The sequence below is a fragment of the Muscardinus avellanarius genome, assembly GCF_963383645.1.
Source record: "Muscardinus avellanarius genome assembly, chromosome: 1".
In the NCBI taxonomy this organism is placed as follows: Eukaryota; Metazoa; Chordata; class Mammalia; order Rodentia; family Gliridae; genus Muscardinus; species Muscardinus avellanarius.
In genome coordinates this window covers 177,097,061-177,120,148 of record NC_137786.1, presented here as the reverse complement: position 1 = coordinate 177,120,148, position 23,088 = coordinate 177,097,061, and the positions used below count along the sequence as shown (strand labels likewise).

The following is a 23,088-nucleotide window of genomic DNA, read 5'->3' as shown; positions in this document are numbered from 1 at the left end:
GAAACAGTCTTCCTTTGTTATTGAAAATCTTGCTAAGTAAATTCCCCAGGCTGGTCTTGAACCTATAATCCTCCTGTCTCAGTCTCCCAAGTACTGAGATTGCAGGCATATGTCAACCATGCCAGGCTTTATTTTTTTTCTTTTGGTACTAGGGATTAAATCCAGAGACATCTGACCTCCAAGGTACACCCCGTCCTGATTTTCTTACTTGGAAACAGGGTCTCACTAGGTTGCTGACAGCCTTGCTAAGTTGCCAAGGCTGGCTGTGAACCTGTGATCCTTCTGTCTCAGCCTCCCAAGTACTGGGATTACAGGCGTGTGCCGCCACACCTGGCTCAACTTTGTGTATGTTACTGGGAATTGAACCCAGGAGCATTCTACCTTTGAGCTACACCTCCAGCCCTATTTTTATTCTTTATTTTGAAACAGGGTCTAAGCTGTAAAGGGTCTCACTAAGTAGCTGATGCTGGCCACAAACCTGCAATCCTCCTGTCAGCCTCCTAAGTACTGAGATTACAAACATGCGACACTGTACCCGGCTTCTCTTTTTTGTGTGTGTGTGTGTGGTACTAGGGGTGGAACCCAGGGGCTTCTCTCCCTTCAGGCTATACTCCCAGACCGATTATATACTTTATTTGGAAACAGGGTCTCACTAAGTTGCTGAGAGCCTCACTAAGTAGCCGAGACTGGTTTTGAACCTGTGTGATCCTCCTGTCTCAGCCTCCCAAGTGCTGGGATTACAAGCATGCAGCACCAAGCCTGGCAGAAGTGATTTTTCTTTTTTTTTTTTTTTGTGGTACTAGTGGTGGAACCCAGGGGGTTTTTCTACCTCTGGTCTATACTCCCAGACTTACTTTATACTTTATTTGGAAACAGGGTCTCACTAAGTTGCTGAGAGCCTAAGTATCTGAGGCTGGCTTTGAACCTGTGCCATCCTCCCATCTCAGCCTTCCAAGTACTGGGATTACAAGAGTGTGCCACCACGCCCAGTTCTATCTCATTTTTAAAGGCTCAACTAACTCCTATTCTTGGTGACAGTTCCTGTGTGCACTGCTTGCTCCCTCTGATGACCCACAGCATTCAACACAGATGGACCCACAGAGAGACATCTTTATATATTCACCTGGTTATCACCTTCAGCCTAAAATAAAACTTTATTGTTCCTTTGATTCTTCATACCTTCTACCCTTTCTCTCTTCCCTAAAATATCAACACAAAGGCTTAAAGTAGACTCTAGGGCCTAATACACTTCAGATTTGGGCTTCTAGGTGTTCAAGAACTACTTGTTGAGGAAATGACAATGAGAACATTCCAGCTTCTATGGTTAGGGTCACTTTCCCAAACCCTTCCCAATCTCAAATGTCTAAAAGGCCATGCAAGAACAGAATGGGTAGGTCTCACTGAAGAAAAATGAGAAATGATGTCAGCTGTTAAGAATGGGAGAACAGGCTGGGCATGGTGGCATACACTTGTAATCCCAGCATTTGAGGCTGAAACAGGAGGATCATGGTTTGCAGCCAGCCTAAGCTACTTAGTGAGGCCCTCTGCAACTCAGTGAGACTCTGTTTCAAAATAAAGAATAAAAAATAGGTCTGGGGCTGTAGCTCAGAGGTAGAAAGCCCCTGGGTTCCATCAAATGGGAGAACACCAGCCCCTGAAAGAAGGCATTATTATTCTGTTCCAACAAAATGTCCAGCAAGAATATAAGCTCCATGTCAACAGCGTCTCTAATTTTCAAAAGCTAAAAATCTGTATTTTAATGTTAAGCATACTTTTATTTTTAATTTTTTGTGTGTGGTACTGGGGGTGGAACACAGAGGCTTTCTACCTCTGGGTTATACTCCCAGACCTATTTTATATTTTATTTGGAAACAAGCTCTCATTAAGTTGCTGAGAACCTAAATAGGTGAGGCTGGATTTGAACCTGTGCAATCCTTCTGTCTCAGCTTCCCATGTGCTGGAATTATAACCGTGTGCTACCATGCCTGGCTCTTAAACATACTTCTAAATGTCAGGCCAACTTTTTTGTGTCAGTTGGGTGGGGGCAGACTCTGCATCTGTTAATTCAACAGTATTGGCATATAACAGGAACTCAATATTTGTTGAAAAAAGTTTCCCTGTTTGCTTTCTTCCATTAAACTCAATAAAATATTCTGAGCAGGTGATGAAAGATAAAGGCACTTAGGTCAGTGTTGGAAACTAAGCTACATAATTTGGAAACTAACTTACTAACAAAAGTTAGTTGTTCCACTGTTATTTCCATCTTCCAAATTAGACTCTAAGGAGAAGGCAGAGGTCACATTACTCATGAAATCAGTTTGCAACACAATGCCTTGACTATTGTTGAACTGTGATTGAAAAAATGAAGACATCCAGGCATGGTGGCGTAGGCTTGTAATACCAGTACTTAGGAGGCCAAGACAAGACAGGAGGATCGCAGGTTCATGGTCAGCCTCAGCTACTTAGCAAGGCCTCTGGGACATAGTGAGACCCTATCACAAAATAAAGAATAAAAAATAGAGCTGGGGGTGTAGCTTGGAGGAAGAATGCCCCTGGTTTCAACCTCTAGTACTGTTAAAAAAAAAAAGAAGACCTGATCATGTAACCAATTTACCTTTAGGTTGTGAATTTACTTCCAAAATTAAAATGTCCCTGTAATCATCTCAGTAACTTGGCACACTGACCCCACTCTCTGTTTTACATGGCAAATACTGGTGGAATCAAAAGGGTGAGGATGTGTAAGATGTGAACATTAAAATATGGGAGGTCTTTGTGGTACTCATGTCCAAACATGGTGCTCTGCTCTCAATCCTAGTCCCAGAGGCTGTCTCTAAGCTTTACACCTTCTGGGCTATACTTTGACCATTTAGGACTTCTTCCTCCCACGATCACGCTTGGCGCTGATTTCTGCAGGGCCGTCCTCTGAAGACAGGCGATTTGAGGTCTCAGTGGTGGGCGCTGGCTTGCCCTTTCCTCCTCTGCAGCTCCTCCCGCCGCTTTGCCTGCTGTTCACTCATGCAGTCTTTGAAGGCCTGCACCTGTGGCTGGCACTGCCGCCAGTCCTGGTGCTGGGCCATACACTCCTGCACTGCAAAGTGGGCGGCAGCACAGCCAGAGCGGGAGATCAGCTGGTCCAGAGGATCTTCTTCCTCATCCTCCTTCTTCACTTTTCGGGTCCAGGTATGGCCTTGAGGGACTGAGGCTGACATCTTGGAGAGGCTAGAATATCCACAGAGACAAGACTAAACCACCAACCTTTTGGTTAACAGCCAAACATGCTAAATGATTGCACCACAGATGCTGGCTAGACAAGGTTAAAGTACAGATATGGCTATACATAAGGTTCCTGTAGTATAAACAGCATGGACCAAACTGCACTGTAATAGCCCCCTTAGGTGCCTGTCTCTCTTAGAAGACTGTAAGCTCTTTGGGGACAGATACTACGTCTGCTTTGTCCTGGTGCTCCTAGCATGAGGCCTGGCAGAGAGCAGGCCTGCAAAGTGGTCTGAACTGAAACAAATGAAATAAAGTCTGTGATAGTTCTTTACATAGTATTCAATAAGCTCAATCGATTTGGCTAATAGAATACAAATTGGGTGAAATAAATTTTTTAAAGAAGCCATATCTGACCTACCTTAAAATTATTAATCTTCCAGACATGATGGCACATGCTTGTGTACTTGGAAGGCTGAGACAGGAGGATTACAGGTTCAAAGCCAGCCTCGGCAATTTAGTGAGGCACTCAGCAACCTAGTGAAACCCTGTTTCCAAATAAGAAATAAAATCAGGCAGGGGTGTAGTTTGGAAGTAGAATGTCTCTAGGTTCAATCCCCAGTACCAAAAAAAAAAAAAAGTTATTAAAAATTATTAATCTAGCTGGGTGTGACGCACAATTGTAATCCCAGCATTTGGAAGGCTGAGACAGGTGGATCGCAGTCTGTGGACAGCCTCAGCTATTTAGCGAGGCCCTTTGCAACTCAGTGAGACCCTGTTTCAAAATAAAGAATAAAAAATAGGGCTAGGGATGTAGCTTGGAGGTAGAATGCCGCTGGGTTCCATCCCCAATACCAAAAAAAAAAAAAAAAGGGCTGGAGGGTATAACTCGGAGGTAGAATACCCCTGGGTTCCATCCCCAGAACAGCAAAAAATATTGTTTTCTCCTACTGGCTTTATTGTATGTTTGATGAAGAACAAAGTTAATACTTGAAGGGTACACAAATATGGGTAGATTTTGACACATGGAGGGATGGAAAGACTTCAGTGTGGCGGTAACAAAGAGTATGCAGCTGGTAAGAGTTGAGTCTATGGACTACGTGAAACTGCTTGTCAATTATACCCCAATGTGATTTGTATTTGCCTAGACTGTTTCTCTAAGATCATCTGCTTCAGAGCATCCAAAAGAAAATAGGAAGTAGTTCAAGAAAGATTTGAAATTACTTTAGCTTTTGTACATATTTCACAATGATGGGCTAAAAAAGAGATGGAACTCCTTAATGCCTCTATCTCATTCACTGAACAGATATCTCTCTCTTTCTATATATATATTTTTAATTATTTAATAATTATATATTATTTTTATTATTATTATTAAAATTATTGTTTATTATTTTTATTATTTAATAATTATATATTATTTTAATTATTTAATAATTATATATATTATTTTTAAAATTGGTGGTACTGGGGAATAAACCCAAGGCCTCACACATGCTGGGCAAGCATCTGACCACTGAGCAGCATCCTCAGCCCCAAGAGATGATTACTGAAGAAGTCTTTAAATGCCAGGAAAAAAAATCTCTGAAAGCAAGAACGGCAGAATGGAAAGTTCCTTGGACTGTAAACCAAGAGATCCAGATTGTAATCTGAGCGCCATGCTTTATCATATAACCTTCTTTAGTTTCCTCATTATTCTTCAAATTTAACTCGCAAAATTTGAGTGATGAGTTATAAAAAAAATGAAGTGCTTGGGGCTCCAGTAAGACTCAGTAAATCATACTCTAAGTCTTCACTCATCCTAACCACACCCCGGCTTTAGTCTCCACTGGGGTAAAATGGGGACGACCTATGCTCAGATATCAGGAGAAGCTATAGTTGCATATGGAGGCTGGCCTGGACTAAGAAGGCATGAAGGGATGGGCATGCAGGCCACAGGTCATCGGAAGCTCCTCTCCCACGCTAAGGAGCGGAGCATGCGCGCGCGCAGCCGCCAGCGCACCTCGCAGCGCCGCGGGGCCTCCGCGCAAGGACGAGGTGTGTCATGCTCACCCGAACGGTGGCGGAAGTGGACCCGAAAGCGCTTTGCGGCGCGGCGGCGTAGGTTTTGCAGGCAATTAGAAACCTTCAGTCCTTCTCCCCAGGAACCAGCACTTTACGCGAGTTCCCGAGCGCGCACACGGAAGGAGCGGCACCCAGAGCACGTGTTCATTGGTGGGCTCGGCGTAGACCCCGCCCTCCGCCCGCACACCGCTTTTGAGGGTTTACTTCCGGTAAGGGGCGGAAGAGGCGGGCTGGTGGAGGCGGGGTCAAGATGGCGGCGCCTTTGAGGATTCAGAGCGACTGGGCTCAAGCCCTCAGGTGAATCCAGGCCCAGGACAGGGGCAGTGGAGGCGGGTAGTGTTTGTTGCCTTTACGTCAAGAAGAGCCATGCCTGGGCCAGGATAGCCATAGGGGTAAACTCGTGAGTTGTTGAGGGAGCTTGAGGGCACAAGGGCCAGAAAAACACTCAAATCCGCGTGGTCATTGTTTTTCATACTTTGCAGCTGTTTTAAGCCCAAGAGAACACACAGGTTGTGTGATTCCTACATCAGGACTAAAAGCAGGAAACTGGAAGTCAAGAAGACTCTTGGCCGAGTAGTCACTATATTTATATGAGTATTTATTTGTCATCACGGTATTTATCGTTTGTCAGTTATTTGTAAAAATTCCAATACTCAGCTGGGTGTGGTGGCGCACGCTTGCAATCTCAGTACTTGGAAAGCTGAGACGGAGGATCGCGGGTTCGCGGCCAGCCTCTGCAATTTAGTGAGACTCTTGTTTCAAAATAGAGAATAAAATACGGCTGGAGGTATAACTCAGGGGTAGAATGTCCCAGAGTTCAATCCCCAATACCACAAAAGGATTTAAAAAAAAAAAAAAAGAGCTATAAAATAAGATTGGGAGTGTAGCTCGGAGGTAGAATAGCTTTGAGTTAAGTCCCCATACCCGCCCTAGACAAAAAAATTTCCAGTACTCATCATACCTTTTTATATGTAATGGAGTCTTTGTAACTTCACCTAGGCTCCTCACTCTATATTACACAAATTTGATGATTCTGTTAGGGAAATATGACACATACCATGCCCCAAGTCCTGTACTAGATACCTTATGGAGCTGAGCTGTGGTTTTTTTCTTTTCTTTTTTTCAGTACTGGGGATGGAATCCAGGGGTATTCAACCTCTGAGCTACACACCCAGCCCTACTTTTTATTTATTTTGAAACAGGATTTCACTGAGTTGCAAAGGGCCTCACCACGTAGTAGGTAGGGCTGTCCTCATACTGCATCCTCCTGTCTCAGCCTCCCAGATGCTGGGATTATAAGCGTGTACCACCACGCTGGACTCTCAGCTGTGTATTCTTGTGTATTTGTGTGTAGTACTGGAGATTGAGCCCCAAGACATTCTACCTCTGAGCTATATTTCATTTTTATTTTGAAACAGGGGTAGGCTGATGAGAGTCTCACTACTTGCTGATGCTGTCCTTGAATCTGCAGTTCTCTTGTCTCATCCTCCTAAGGATTTTAGGCATGGGCCACCACACCCCAGCTTAGCTGTATAGATGGTTCCTGCTCTTCAAGAAAATAGGGAGTCCTGCTCACATTTCTGTAATGCTGGCAACTGGGGATACTGAACCAGGAGGATCACAAGTTTGAGGCCAGTCTGGGCAACCTAGTGAGAATCTGCCTCAAAAAAGAAACATACACACACAAAAAATATATATATGATTACAGTACACCAACAAATATATTAAAAAAAAACTAGGAGGAGAGCTGGACATGGTAGTACATGCAATGCCTCTGGGTTCCATCCCTAGTACCGCAAAAAAAAAAAGAGCTGGTGGTCCAGCTTAGTGGTAAAACACTCCTAGGTTCAGTCCCCAATACCTCAAAATACATACATACACATACATTTAAATATCTAATAAATAATGTAATTGGGACTACACAGCAGATCATTCACATATTTATTTTCTTTTTTGTGGTACTAGAGATGGAACCCAGTGGCATTCTGCCTCTGAGCAACACCCCCAGCCCTATTTTTTTTTTTTTTTATTCTTTATTTCAAAACAGGGTCTCACGGAGTTGCAAAGGGCCTCACTATGTAGCTGAGGCTGTCCAAGAACCATGATCCCCCTGTCTCAACCTCCCAAATGCTGGGATAAGTGTGCACCACCATGCCTGGCTCTAACATATTTATTGATTGTATACAGTGACAGTTATTTCTCTAGGTATCAGGATGGATAGAGCAGTGCTATAAATGACAGTTATTATTTTGGTACTGGGGATTGGACTAAGGAACATTCAACTTCTGAGCCATTAGCCCCATTCTTTTTTTATTTTTACTTTGAAACAAAGTCTCGCTAAATTGTGAAGGGCATTACTAAGTAGATGAGGCTGACCTCAGAACTGAGGCTGGTCTTGAACCTGCAGTCTTTCGATCTTTCTGTCTAAGCCTCACAGTGCTGAGATTACAGGATTACAGGCCTGCACCACCAAGTTTGGCTATGATAACTATTATTAGAGTTTTCCGAGTTGAAACAATGGTGAACATAAAACAGTAAGAAATATATACTTTTACTAGGTGGGCCTAAAATAAAATACAAATTAATACAGAATGTGTAAGTAATGAAGAAAAAACAGTAATTTACTGTCACAAAGTACCTATGAAAGAGTGTAGGATTAGAATCTGGACATAACTTGCCTACAGTCACACAGCTCATCATGTAGATAGATCTTTCTGTTTTAAAAGCCTACATCCTTTCCATCTTAACCTAAAAGTATTAGGGTGAAGAGATCAGGATTTGGAAGATAGGGAAAGTGCATTCTTTTTTTTTTTTTTTTTTTTTTGGTGGTACCGGGGTGGAACCCAGGACAATATACCTCCAAGCTACACCCCTAGCCCTATTTTTTATTCTTTGTGTTTTGAAACAGGGTCTTACTGAGTTGCAAAGGGCCTCACTAAGTAGCTGAGGCTGTCTGCAAACCTTGATCCTCCTGTGTGAGCCTCCCAAATGCTGGGATTACAAGCGCCCCCCCCCCCAATGTCCAGCTTGAGCTTCAGTTTTTTACATTTAATATGGAATAATAAAAGATATATTTGGTTGTTGTGAGGATTAAGGATGCTACATTACAAAGTGTCATAGGGTACAAAGTCTATTTTATTTTATTATTATTATTTTTTGTGTTACTGTTGATGGAACCCAGGGGCATTCTACCTCCGAGTGACACTCCTAGCCCTATTTTTTATTCTTTATTTTGAAACAGGTCTCACTAAGTTGTGGAGGTCATCACTAGGTAGCTGAGACTGGTCATGAACCCGGATCCTTCTGTCTCAGCATCCCAAGTGCTGGAATTAAAAGTGTGCACCACTATGCCTGGCTACAAGGTCCATTTTATAGGAATATCAATAAGCATCTAAATACTATTAATATTGATTTTTTAAAAAAGTGAACAATATTGATGAAAGCATTTGAGCATTGATTTGACTAACATATCTATTCAGTAAACACTTTAATAGACAAATATCTATCAGTAAGTTAAGTGTGACTGTCTTAGAATAAACTACCCTGAATGGGAGACTGGAGTAGATCATGTCTAAATGCTATGACTAAGGTAGGTGTTTGTGGTACACACCTGTAATCCCAGTACTTGGGAGGCTGAGACAGGAGGATCACAGTTTGAAGGACAGCCTCAGCAAGTAGTGAAGACTCATCAATCTAGCAAGACCCTGTTTCCAAAAAATAAAAGAATAAAAATAAATAAATAAAAAATAGGGTTGTGGTATAGCTCAACGATAAAATGCCCCTGGGTTCAATCTTCAGTATCCCCTAACCCCCACCCCCCAAAAAAAGTACTATGACTAATCCAGAGATTGTATGACCTTTCTCCCGTTGTACCATTTGCATCCTATTCAACTGTTTATGGGCCTAATTAGGCTTTTGTCTCTCTTAATAGGAAAGATGAAGGGGAGGCCTGGCTGAGCTGTCACCCCCCAGGTAATATCCATACATCAATATGGTCTCTTTTTAAAGAAATTGTATTATTCCTAGGATGAAGCTTCTGCTGGCCCAGCCGCTTTGTACAATGATCATACTTTATAAAAACATGCTTCAGCTGGGCATGGTGGTGCACACTTATAATCCTAATACTTGGGAAGCTGAGACAAGAGGATCATAGGTTTGTGGCCATTCTCAGCTACTTAGTGAAACCCTCTGAAACTTAAACCCTGTTTCTAAATAAAGAATAAAAAATGGGGCTGGGGGTATGGCTTGGAGACAGAATGCCCCTGGGTTCAATACTCAGTACAGAATAAAAGATGCCTGTCCAGTCTGTTTGACTGATGTCACTCCCACTCTTTTATTCCAGGAGAGAAGGGCTTCAGATTTATTTTCCATTTGGAAACCACAGATACTTATGAAGACATTGATGATGATGATGATGATTATGATGAGGACCTCGCACATGCTAGGCAATAATTTTCTTTCTGGGTTACATCACCAGCCCTTTTTTTAAAAAATTTTCTTTTTTTGAAAGCGTATCTTGCTAAGTTGCTCAGGCTGGCCTGGAACTTGCAATTCACCTGTTCCACCTTTCTGAGTAGTTGAGATTATAAGTGTATGCCACCATGGCTTGTGCTGATGCATCTTAATTAGTCCGTTAGCTTTATTTTGTTGTATTATAAACAGTGTGTATGTGTTTATGGTACTGAGGATTGGGGTTTTCTATTATTGAGCTCCATCCTCAGCCCTTTCTGTTTTTTTTAATATTATTATTATTATTATTATTATTATTATTATTATTATTATTGTGTGGTGGTACTGGGGTTCCTGGAAGCCCTTCTACCTCTGGGCTACACTCCCAGACCTATTTTATACTTTTTATTTATTTATTTATTTATTTATTTATTTATTTATTTATTTTGTGGTACTGGGGGTGGAACCCAGAGGCTTTCTACCTCCGGGCTATACTCCCAGACCTATTTTATATTTTATTTGGAAACAGGGTCTCACTAAGTAGCTGAGAGCCTCACTAAGTAGCTGAGTCTGGCTTCGAACCTGCATGATCCTCCTGTCTCAGCCTCCCAAGCGCGGGGATTACAAGCGTGCGCCACCACACCCGGCTGTACTTTTTATTTTGGAACAGGGTCTCTTAAGCCAGCGCAGCTGGCTTCGAACCTGTGTGATCCTCCTGTCTCTGCCTCCCAAGCACGGGGATTACAAGTGTGTGCCACCATGCCCGGCTCTGTTTTTTATTTTGATATAAGATCTTGCTAAATTTTATAGACTGGCCTTAAAATTGGACCCTCTTACTTCAGCTGCTAGGCTGAAGTTGGGATTACAAGTGTGTGCCACTGTGCCTGGTGTGTATTCTAAATAGTTCTACAATGTCTATTTATTTATTTATTTATTTATTTATTTATTTATTTATTTATTTATTTATTTTGGTGCAAGGCAAGGGATTGAACCCAGGGCCATTCTTCCTTCGAGCTATGCCCCCAGAGCTTTTTTTTTTTTTTTTTTTTTGGTGGTACTAGGGGTGGAACCCAGAGGCTTTCTACCTCCGGGCTATACTCCCAGACCTTTTTTATATATTTTATTTGGAAACAGGGTCTCACTAAGTTGCTGAGAGCCTCACTAAGTAGCTAAGGCTGGCTTCAAACCCGTGTGATCCTCCTGTCTCAGCCGCCCAAGCGCGGGGATTACAAGCATGCGCCACCACGCCCGGCTGAAACAGGGTCTCTTTTGGCTGCTGAAAGGCTCACTAAACTGCTGAGGCTAGTTTTGAACTTGCAATCCTTATGTCTATTCCATATCCTTCTCTTCCATTGTCTTTCTTTTTTTTTTTTTTTTTTTTCATTTCTTTTGTGTGCATGTAGTATTGGGAACTGAACCCCAGGATATTACCTCTGAGCTTCCCCTCCCCTGCCCTTATGTTTAATTTTTTTTTTTTTTTGGTGGTACTGCGATTCCTGGAAGCCCTTCTTCCTCCGGGCTACAGTCCCAGACCTATTTTATACTTTTTATTTTTGGAAACAGGGTCTCTTAATCCAGCGCGGCTGGCTTCGGACCTGAGTGATCCTCCTGTCTCTTCCTCCCAAGTGCAGGGATTACAAGCGTGTGTCACCACGCCCGGCCCTTATGTTTAATTTTGAAAAATATCTTGCTTTATTACTGCATGCTGACCTCAAACCTGTGATCTTGTTGTTTTAGCCTCTCCAGTACTGGGAATATAGGTGTGTGCCACTATATCCAGCTTTACTTATTTTTATTTTGAGACAAGTTTTTACTATTTTGCTGAGGTTGGCCTCAAACTTTCTTCCTGCCTCAGTCTTCTGAGTAGCTGGGATTACAGGTGTGCCATGATGCCCAGCTGAGAAATTAAATTGTAAACAAAATCTTTTGGATGAAGAGAGAGGGGTAGGTAGAAGATCTCATCGTCCAGGGGTTGGTTTTGTTTTTAAAGATGTGGAATAACTGAAGAAAACAAATTAAAAAATACAGACTGAAGGTAGAAGAAAGAGGGCTAACTGAAGAATCAGTGTCTTAGAAGTAACAGAAGGAATCTGGCTTGGTGGCGCATGGGAGGCTGAGACAGGAAGATGACAGGTTCGACGACAGCATTAGCAGTGTAGTGAGACTCAGTGATGTAGTAAGACCCTATTTCAAAACAGAACATAAAAGAAAGGCTGAAGGTGTAGCTCAGAGGTAGAATGTTCCTGGGTTCAATCCCTAGTAACACACACACACATGCGCGCATACACACGCACAAAAGAAAAAAAAGAGAAGGAGATTGAAATAAGGCTCAAGAGAGTAGGATGAAAGAAGATGATGGTAAGTGCGAATTAGATTAATATGTGGTCATGGATGTGAAAATTTGAAAGTGTTTTATAGCTTTGGTTTTGTTTATGAAATTGGAGCTAGTGTCAGCTCTTTAAAGAAGATTTTTTTTTTTTTGGTTTTAAATAATAGCTTGATTGAGATGAAATGTATCCTGTCTTTGTGCTAGCTACTTGACGTGTATCATTTTGCTTCATGTCACTTCACTGTCAAAAGCTTCTTTACTATCTAGGTGTGGTGGTACACACCTAATTCCCTGCTGCTCAGAAGGTGAAGGTGTGAGGATCATAAGTTAGAGGCCAATCTGGGCAACTTAATGTGACCCTGTTTCAAGATAAATAATAAAGGTCTGTAGAGTTAGCTCGGTGGTAGAGTACCCTGGTTCAATCTTAAAAATTCAAAGATAAGCAGGGTGTGGTGGCGCATGCTTGTAATCCCAGCATTTGGGAGGCTGAGACAGGAGGGTGGCAGTTCACTGCTAGCCTCAGCTACTTATTGAGGCCCTTTGCAACTGAGTTGAGACTCTGTTTCAAAATAAAGAATAAAAAATAAGACTGTGAGCTCGGTGTGGTGGCGCATACTTGTAATCCCTGCGCTTGAGAGGCTGAGACAGGATCGCACAGGTTCAAAGCCAGCCTCAGAGCGGGCGTGGTAGCGCATGCTTGTAATCCCCGCGCTTGGGAGGCTGAGACAGGAGGATCACACAGGTTCAAAGCCAGCCTCAGCTATATAGTGAGGCTCTCAGAAACTTAGACCCTGTTTCCAAATAAAAATATAAAATGGGTCTGGGAGTATAGGCTGGAGGTAGAAAGCCTCTGGGTTCCACCCCCAGTACCACCCCAAAAAAAAAAAAAAAAAAAGCCAGCCTCAGCTACCTATTGAGGCTCTCACCAACTTAGTGAGACCCCGTTTCCAAATAAAATATAAAATAGGGCTGGGAGTATAGCTTGGAGGTAGAAAGCCTCTGGGTTCCACCCCCAGTACCACAAAAAAAATAAAAAATAGGACTGGGGGTGTAGCTTCAAGGTAGAATGCCCCTGGGTTCCATCCCCAGTACCACACACACAAAAAAATTAAAAAATAAAAAGTTTAGAAGAATGGAAAAAGTTTTAAGCTTCATTGTACCATCTGCATATGTTTATATGTAGGATAATATTTTATTTAGCTTATACTGATTTTGTAGTCAGATTAATTATTCACTTTGTATTATATGTTAAATGATTTTTTTTCCCCCCTGTGGGTCTAGGGATGGAGCACAGGGGCATTTGACCTCTGAGCTACACCCCCTGCCCTATTTTTTATTCATTATTTTGAAACAGGGTCTCACTGAGTTGCAAAGGGCCTCACTAAGTAGCTGAGGCTGTCTGCAAACTGCGATCCTCCTGTCTCAGCCTCCCGAATGCTGGGATTACAAGTGTGTGCCACCACGCCCGGCTAAGTTACATACTATTAAAAAAATGCATATGTTCATGTTGATCTTCACCATTCACCCTAGAAGAATTTCATTTCACAAGGAGTAAAACAGATTGAGATCACCCTAGCCGCTTTCTTGACAAATGCTATATTATCTCTCTAAATCTTTTTTCTGAAATTTTAGTCTCTTAGTTTGCTATCAAATTAGGGTTTGTTGAGCCGGGCATGGTGGCACACTCTTGTAATCCCAACATTTGGGAGGCTGAGACAGGAGGATCGCGGTTTGTGGACAGCCTTAGTTATTTAGTGAGGCCCTTGGCAACTCAGTGAGACCCTGTTTCAAAGTAAAGAATAAAAAATAGGGCTGGGGGTGTAGTTCAGAGGTAGAATGCCCCTGGGTTCCATCTCCAGTACTGCAAAAAAAAAAAAAAAAATAGGGTTTGTTCTTTCCACTTCACCTGACTTTCAGCACAGGTATCTATTTTTCTTTCATGGGCCTTTTGGGCAAACTTATACAGATGCTTGAATTGGATCTTCAAGTAGAAAAATACTAAGTTCTGATTATTTTTTGAGACCTTGTTTTTTTTGTGTGTGTGTGTTGTATAGGGAGACCGTCTTTGTATGGCAGCTTGACCTGTCAAGGAATTGGCCTAGATGGCATTCCAGAGGTTACAGCTTCAGAAGGATTTATTGTGAATGAAATAAACAAGGTGAGTTTTTATGTCTTCTAGATATCACATTACTCATAAGCATGGTCAAATCTATATATGTATTTCAGATAGTTATACTGTTATCTTTGTATGTGTATAATCATACTTTTTGCTATCATTGGTTTGTGTGTGTGTGTGTGTGTGTGTGTGTGTGTGTGTGTGTTGGGGGGGATTGAATCTGGGGACATTTTTACCTCTGAGCTACATCCTCAGCCCTTTCTTTTTGGTACTGGGGATAGAACCCAGGTGATTTGTAGCTCCAAGCTACACCACATCCCTATTTTTGTCTTATTTATTTATTTATCTTAATTTTTTGGTGATACTGGGGATGGAACTCTTCTACCTCCAGGCTACACTCCTCCAGACCTATTTTATATTTTTTTTATTTGGAAACAGGGTCTCTTAAGTCAGCGAGGCTGGCTTCGAACCTGCGCAATCCTCCTGTCTCTGCCTCCCAAGCGCGGGATTACAAGCATGTGCCACCATGCCCATCTTGTCTTTTTATTTTTATTTATTTATTTTTTTATTTTTTTTATTTTTTTATTTTTATTTTTTTATTGGTGCACTGTATTCATACATCATAGTGGGATACAAACTTTTGTAGACATACATGCACACATCACCCAGTCAGCCCCCACCCGATCCCCACCCCATTCTCTCCCCATCCCTCCTTCCCATGCTTGGCTTAGTGGTTGACATCTAGTATTATAGCAATTTATCCAAAATTAAAAATGAAAATCTCACATAATGGTTTCATTTGTCTGATACCAAGCTTTTGATGACTTAAAGATAACATTTCAATATTTCTTTTTACTTACTTTCTTACCAGAGAATATTTTTTTTCTGTTTTTTTTAGGTGAAACTATCATATATTTATATATTTATTTTTCAGAAAAAAACTCTATCCTAATATGGAATATGGACTCTAGATACCCAAAATGATCTTGAAAAAGAACAAAGCTAGAAGATATATATTTTCTGATTTCAAACCATATAAAGCTACAATAATTGAAACAGTGTAGTACTATTCTAAAGGCAGATATATAAACCATTGGAGTTGAATAAAAGCCTAGAGCTAAATTCTTCCCTATATTGTCAAGTTATTTTTGACAAGGTTTCCACGAACATTTGGTGGTAGAAATAATAATATTTTAACTAAATATTGTTGAAACATAATAATTACATGGAAAAGAATAAAGTTAGACCCTTACCTAATCCCATATACAAATATTAACTCAAAATAGATAAAAGACCTAAATATAAATCTTAAGACTATAAACTTTTAGGAGAAAATCTGGGTCATAAAACCTCACAACACTGAAATTTTTTTTTTTTTTTTTTTTTTTTTTTTTGCAGGTCTGGGGATGGAACCCAGGGGCATTTGACCTCTGAGCTACACCCCCTGTCCTATTTTTTATTCTTTATTTTGAAACCGGGTCTCACTGAGTTGCAGAGGGCCTCACTAAGTAGCTGAGGCTGTCCGCAAACCGTGATCCTCCAGGTCTCAGCCTCCCAAATGCTGGGATTACAAGCGTGCGCCACCACGCCCGGCTTTCACAACACTGAAATTGGCAGTGATTTCTTGGATATGATTTCAATGGCACAGGCAACAGAAGAGTATACAAACTCCCTAAAAAATAAAAAAAAATATTGTATATCCAAAGACAATGTAAACAGAGTTAACAGTTACTAATAGAATGGGATACAATATTTCCAAATGCTATATCTGAAGGTATATTAATATTCCAACTAGAAATCCTAAAAATTAACAACAATAAAGGCAAACAATACCATTTAGAGATAGGTAAAAGACTAGCATAAGTAATGAATCTCCACAGATAACCAATCTTAGTTGACTGTTGGATGGAAACTCTTGTTTCTCTGGTTCTGGTGTGTGTTACCTATTTCTTCTTTGTAGTTAATCTCTTTGAGTATTTTCTCTAGTGCTGGTTTTGAAGACAAAAATTCCTTCAGTTTCTGTTTGTCATGGAAGCTTCTTATTTCTCCATCTAATTTGATAGAAAGTTTTGCTGGGTAGGAAATTTTTGGCTGGAAGTTGTTTTCTTTCAGTGTTTGGAATATGTTACTTCAAGCCCTTCTGGCTCTCATGACTTGGTTTGGGAAGTCTGGAGTGATTCTAATTGGCTTGCCTCTGAATGTCACTTGGCCCTTTGTTTTTGTTGCCTTTAAGATTCTCTGCTTGGCTTCCACATTGGTCATTTTGACAATTACGTGGCGTGGGGATCCTCTTCTCCAATCCTGTCTAAAGGGAGTTCTATAAGTTTCCTGGACCTGTGTATCAACCTCTTGCTCTATGTTTGGAAAATTTTCTGCTATTACTTCCTTGAAGAGATTGTTGATCCCTTTGGTTTCACTTTCTTTTCCCTCCTCTATTCCAATTATTCTTAGGTTAGCTCTCTTAAAATGGGCCCATATTTCTTCAATATCAGATTCCTGCTGTCAGATATTTTTCCTAGATTAGAAACTGCGTTCATTTTTGGAATGATCATCTTCTAAGAGCGAGATTCTGTTCTCCATGTGGTCTAATCGGTTGTTTGTGCTTTGAATTGAGGCGTTTACTTCATTAATTGCATCCTTTATCTCTTTTTGGCTCTCTCTGAGTTCTTTTCAAAGCACCTCTATTATTTCTACAGTTATTTTCCTGATTTGATCTTCTAGAAATCTCTGATTTTCTGTTTTATCGGGTTCTGATGTTGTGGGGTTGTGGGCATTCATTGCTCCAGTATTATTCCTCTTTCCCATGATTTCGGAAGTTTGTGCCTTTTCTGGGTTCTTCCCTTGGGTCACTATGACTTCACTTAAGGTGTTCTGGATCTCAAGTCGGTAGTATCTCAGACCCCACTACTCCTTTACTGGGTTGTATCACAGAGTCTCCGACCCAGAGAGTTGATAGAGGCTGCTTTAGACTATGGGGGGGTGCCAGGTTGCACGTTCTCCTATGGTGTGATATCTCTGCCACCGCCCCTCCCCCACTGGGTCAAGTCCCAGGGAGTACAGTACTGGGATTTCTCCTCTGTGGCCCGCAATTTGACTCACTGTTCTTGAGTACGCAGATGTAGCTGTACTGGATTCGGTGAATTCTCTGCTGCTGCCACCGGTGGCAATATGGCGCCGCTGCTACGCCCTCGGCCGTGAGGCTGGCGTATTTCTTCGTGGTTTTGATTTCCACTCTGAATCCCTGCGGCGTGTGCTGAGCTCAGCCACTGGGAGCTTTAGATTTTACCTGCGGCGAGAAATCCCGCCTGGCTGTTCCGCAGCTGCTCACCTCAGCTTGCTGTAGCCGTCTGGTGAATTCGCCGCTGCCGCCGGCAGTATGGCGCTGCTGCCGCGTTCTCGGGCATGTGGCCGGTTATCTCCACTGTGTCTCTGAGCTCTGTTCTCAGTCCGCTTTCTCTCTGGAGCCTGGTGATTTTTTTGTTTCTCTGGTGATGGTGTTTTCTGGCTATGAAAGGCGCTGATTTTGTGGTAATGGAGATTGGTTGTTAGCGGGGCTCTTAAGCCCCGCTTTTCTTGGTCACCATCTTCCCGGAAGTCCTTTTTATTTTTATTTTTATTATTTATTTATTTTTTGGTGTTACTGGGGATGGAACCCAGGGGCCTTCTACCTCCGGGCTACACTCCCAGACCTATTTTATATTTTACTTGGAAACAGGGTCTCTTAAGCCAGCAAGGCTGGCTTCGAACCTGTGTGATCCTCCTGTCTCTGCCTCCCAAGCGCGGGGATTACAAGCATGCGCCACTATGCCTGGTGTTGTCTTTTTATTTTTGAAACAGGCTCACGCTGAGTTGTGAAGGGCCTCACTAAGTAGCTGAGGCTGTCTGCAAACCGTGATCCTCCTGTCTCAGCCTCCCAAATGCTGAGATTACAAGGGTGCACCACCATGCCTGACCTCTAGCACTATTTATTTATTTTATTTATTTATTTTATTTATTTATTTTTGCGGTACTGGGGATGGAAGCCAGGGCATTCTACCTCCGAGCTGTACTCCTAGCCCTATTTTTTGTTCTTTATTTGGAAACAGGGTCTCGCTAAGTTGCAGAGGACCTCACTAAGTAGCTGAGGCTGTTCACAAACCTCAATCTTAGCCTCCCAACTACTGGGATTGCAACCCAGATTTTATTTTTTATTTTGAAACAAGGTCTCAAGTTGTGGAGGGCCTCACTAAGTTGCTGAGGCTGCCCATCCATGAACCTGTGATCCTCCTGTCTCAGCCTCCTAAGTACTGGAATTATAAGTGTGAGCCACCAGCTGGGCTCTTTTTGCTACTTTTGAATGTTAAGTTTTCTTTTTCTCTTTAGTTACATTGTGTGTGTGTGTTTGTGTGTGTGTGTGTGTTACTGGGGATTGAAGCCAGAAGCATTCTACCTTTGCGCTATACTCCTAGCCCAGTCATATTTCTTATTTGGAAACAAGTTCTCACTAAGGTTGTTAAGTGTCTCACTATTTGCTGAGGCTGTCCTCAAACCTGCTATCTTCCTGTCCCAGCCTCCTAGTACTGGGATTACAGGTATGTGTGCTACCACACTCAGCTCTACATTTACCTTTAAATAAAAACAAACTTCCTCTTACTCACCTTATACTAGTTCTGATAATGCAAGCTGTGTACATAATTTTGAATTTTCTAATAGCCAAACTAAAAAGGTAAAATAAAAAAGTGAACTTCATTTTAATAATCTCATTTAACTTATATCTAAAATATTACTTAAGTTTGTAATTAATATACAAACTTTTTTTCTTGTGGTACTGGAGATTGAACCCAGAGGTATTTCACCTATCAGCTATATTCTAGCCCTTTTTACTTTCTATTTTGAAACAAGGTCTTGCAAAGTTACCACACACTAGCCTTAAACCTGTGATCCTCCTGTTTCAGCCTCCCAAGTACTGAGATTACAGGCATGTACCACTGCACCCAACTAATATACAAACTTATTAATAAGATATGTTCCTTCTTAAGTTTTTAAAACCTTGTGTGTTTTTTACATATATAGCACATCTCAATTCAAACTATAATTTATTTACTTTTATTTTTATATTTTATTTTTTTGATGGTACTGGGTTTCCTGGAAACCCTTCTACCTCTGGGCTACACTCCCAGACCTATTTTTTATATTTTTTTTATTTGGAAACAGGGTATCCTAAGCCAGTGAGGCTGGCTTCGAACCTGTGCAATCCTCCTGTCTCCACCTCCCAAGCACAGGGATTACATGTGTGTGCTACTATGCCTGGCTCAAACTCTAATTAAAAAAAAAAAACAAAACAGTATATATGTTTCATAAAACTTACAATTGAAAACAGATTCATAGGTACTATCCTCAGCACAAAAGAAAAAAAAAAAGAAGAAAGACAGAAAGATCTCAGCCAGGCGTGGTGGCACACGCATACTTGTAATCCCAGCATTTGGGAGGCTGAGACAGGAGGATTACTGTTTGCAGACAGCCTCAGCTACTATTGCAGAGGCCCTCTACAACTCAGTGAGACCCTGTTTCAAAATAAAGAATAAGCCAGGTGTGGTGGCTCACACTTGTGATCCCAGCTCTTGGGAGGCTGAGACAGGAGGATTGCACCAGTTTGAAGCCAGCCTCAGCTACTCCTGTCTCAGCCTCCCAAATGCTGAGATTACAACTGTGCGCCACCATACCTGGCTTTCAAACTATGATTTTATTTTATTATTTATTTATTTATTTATTTATTTATTTTTGTGGGTCTGGGGATGGAAACTAGGGGCATTCAACCTCCGAGCTATACCCCCTGCCCTATTTTTTATTCTTTATTTTGAAACCAGGTCTCATTGAGTTGCAGAGAGCCTCACTAAGTAGCTGAGGCTGTCCCGTTAACTGCGATCCTCCGGTCTCAGCCTCCCGAATGCTGGGATTACAAGCGTGCACCACCACACCCAGCTACAAACCATGATTTTAAATGGGCTCAGTGGTGTGCGCTTATAATCTACTGACTCAGGAGACTGAGGCAGGAGGATGGCTTGAACTCAAGAGTTTAGGGCCAGCTTGGGCAACATATCATGCTATCTTTTAAAAATATATATGCAGGTATAGATTTGTACTTAGTTCTATAACCAGCTAAAAGTTTTTCTTTTTTATTTTGTATGTATGTATGTATGTATGTATGTATGTATGTATTTATTTATTTTGTTTTGTGGTCCTGGGTATAGAGCCCAGGGTCATTCTACCTCCTAGCTACACCTCCAGCTCTGTTTTTTATTCTTTATTTTGAAACAGGGCCTCACTAAGTAGCTGAGGCTGTTCACTAATGGTGATCCTCCTGTCTCAGCCTCCCAAATGGTGGGATTACAAGCATACATCACCACATCTGGCTTTAAGTTTTCTAATAATTGGACCAGGTGTGGTGGCACACGCTTGTAATCCCAGCGGTTGGGAGGCTGAGACAGGAGGATCGCACAGGTTTGAAGCCAGCCTCAGCTACTGAGTGAGGATCTGAGAAACTTAGTGAGACCCTGTTTCCAAATAAAGTATAAAATAGGTCTGGGAGTATAGCCTGGAGGTAGAAAAAGCCCCTGGGTTCCACTCCCAGTACCACACACACACAAAAAAAAAAATTCTAAGAACTGAATCAATTATCAGGGTTTTTTTGTTTGTTTGTTTTTTGTTTTGTGGTACTTGGGACGGAACTCAGGGTCATTCCATCTCTGAGCTATACCCTCAGCCCTGTTTTTTATATCCTTTATTTTGAAACAGGGTCTAACTAAGTAGCAGAGGTTGTCTGTGAACCTGTGATCCTCCTGTCTCAGCCTCCCAAGTACTGGGATTACAAGCTTGTACCACCATGCCAGCTAAGTATCAGTTTTTATTTTATTTTTTAATTTTTTAAATTAAAAAAAAATTTTCTTGCGGGTCTGGGGAGGGAACCCAGAGGCATTTGACCTCCAAGCTATATTTTCTGCCCAATTTTTTATTTTTTATTTTTTATTTTTTATTTTTTATTTATTTTTATTTTTTTATTTTTTATTTTGGTGGTACTGGGGTTCGTGGAAGCCCTTCTTTCCTCCGGGCTACACTCCCAGACCTATTTTATATTTTTGAAACAGGGTCTCTTACGCCAGCGCGGCTGGCTTCGAACCTGCGCGATCCTCCTGTCTCCGCCTCCCAAGCGCGGGGATTACAAGCGTGCGCCACCACGCCCGGCTTTATTTTTTATTTTGAAACAGGGTCTCACTGAGTTGCAGAGGGCCTCACTAAGTAGCTGAGGCTGTCCGCGAACCTCTATCCTCTGGTCTCAGCCTCCCTAATGCTGGGATTACAAGCGTGCACCACCAGGCCCGGCTTTAAGTATCAGTTTTTAAATTAAATAAAAAATTCACTAACGAGCCGGGCATGGAAGCGCTCGCTTATAAATCCCAGGTTCGAAGCCAGCCACGCTGGCTTAAGAGACCCTGTTTTCAAAAATAAAAACAGTATAAAATAGGTCTGGGAGTGTAGCCTGGAGGTAGAAGGGCTTCCAGGAACTGCAGTACCACAAAAAAAAAAAAAAATTTTTTTTTTTCACTAACAAGTCAAGCATGGTGAGTCATGCTTGTAATCCCACAGTTTGGGAGGCTGAGACAGAAGGATCACGGTTCATGGATAGCCACAACTATGTAGTGAGGCCTTTTCAACTCAGTGAGACCCTGTTTCAAAATAAAGAATAAAAAGTAGGGCTAGGGGAATAGCTTGGAGGTAAAATGCCCCTGAGTTCCATCCTGAGTACTGCAAAAATAAATAAATAAATAAAAATAAAAACTTACTTCAACACTTAAAAAATGGCTAGAACCTACCGTATTGGAAGGCATAACCTTATAGTCTGTATCTGGCTGGGCCTTGGTAAAGAGACGACATATAGTAGTACTTAAGAGATGAGTTTTATGGCTAAGCGATGAAAGAATTCACGATCTCCATTTCTTTCTCATTCTTACTGCAGTCAGTGTCATCTGGTGAGATGATTCCCAAAGGGTAAAACAGCTTTTTTTTGCTATTGATGTCTTTTCTTTTTTTGGGTACTAGAGATAGAACCCATGACATTCTATCTCCAAACTGTACCTTTTTAAAAATTTATTTTATTTTATTTATTTATTTTGTGGCACTGAGGATTTAACCCAGAGGCATTCTACCTTTGGGCTACACTCCCAGCCCAATTTTATTTCTTATTTGGAAACAGGGTCTTGCTAAGTTGATGAGTTTATTTGCTGAGGCTGTCTTATTTGCTGAGGCTGTCCTTGAACCTGCGAGCCTCCTGTCTCAGCCTCCCAAGAACTAGAATTAAAGACGCACCAATGCTTTTTTTTCGACTTTTCTTACAACTCGACTTTTCTTACTACTCTTTTCTTTTTGTGTATATAATTAAATCTTTTTTTAGTTGTAGGTATTTTGGGTATCCTGACAAGAATAAATAATTCTTTGTTTTTTTGTTTTTCACATAAGATTTTTTAACAAATGTTCATCACCCTTTTTGTGCAAGGTGGTAGGCTTCATGTTACTATATATTTTAAATATGTATGTGTATATGCATATGTGTATTTGGTACTGGATTGAACCCAGGGGCATTCTACCTCTGTGCAACACCTCCAGTCTTTTTTTTTTTTTTTTTAAGAAACAATCTCACTAGTTTTTTGTTTTTTGTGGTACTAGGGGTAGAACCCAGGGGCTTTTCTACCTCCAGGCTATACTCTCAGACCTATTTTATACTTTATTTGAAAACAGGGTCTCACTAAGTTGCTAAGATCCTCACTAAGTAGCTGAGGCTGGCTTCGAACCTGTGCGATCCTCCTGTCTCAGGCTCCCAACCATGGGGATTACAAGCATGCGCCACCACACTAGAATCTCACTAGTTTGATGAGAGTCTGAC

The 23,088-nt window shown here is 41.5% G+C and overlaps 2 protein-coding genes across 2 annotated transcripts in view; one reads left to right on the top strand and one right to left on the bottom strand.

Annotated features, from left to right (window-relative positions):
- Nucleotides 1-2,945: 2,945 nt before the first annotated feature.
- On the bottom strand, nucleotides 2,946-3,209 carry COA4 (cytochrome c oxidase assembly factor 4 homolog; the record flags this gene model as incomplete). Its single annotated transcript, XM_080712478.1, has 1 exon — nucleotides 2,946-3,209. One exon carries the CDS (start codon nucleotides 3,207-3,209, stop codon nucleotides 2,946-2,948), a length of 264 nt encoding a protein of 87 aa, XP_080568604.1.
- A 2,312-nt stretch (nucleotides 3,210-5,521) lies between these two features.
- Nucleotides 5,522-23,088, top strand: part of PAAF1 (proteasomal ATPase associated factor 1) — a gene marked incomplete at its 3' end in the record, with an annotated part of 49,661 nt that continues 32,094 nt past the window's right edge. The window contains exons 1-3 of the mRNA XM_080701176.1: nucleotides 5,522-5,574; nucleotides 9,209-9,249; nucleotides 14,110-14,213. Of these exons, the coding sequence (XP_080557302.1) occupies nucleotides 5,528-5,574; nucleotides 9,209-9,249; nucleotides 14,110-14,213 (192 nt within the window). The 5' untranslated portion in view covers nucleotides 5,522-5,527. The remainder of the gene's footprint in view (nucleotides 5,575-9,208; nucleotides 9,250-14,109; nucleotides 14,214-23,088) is intronic.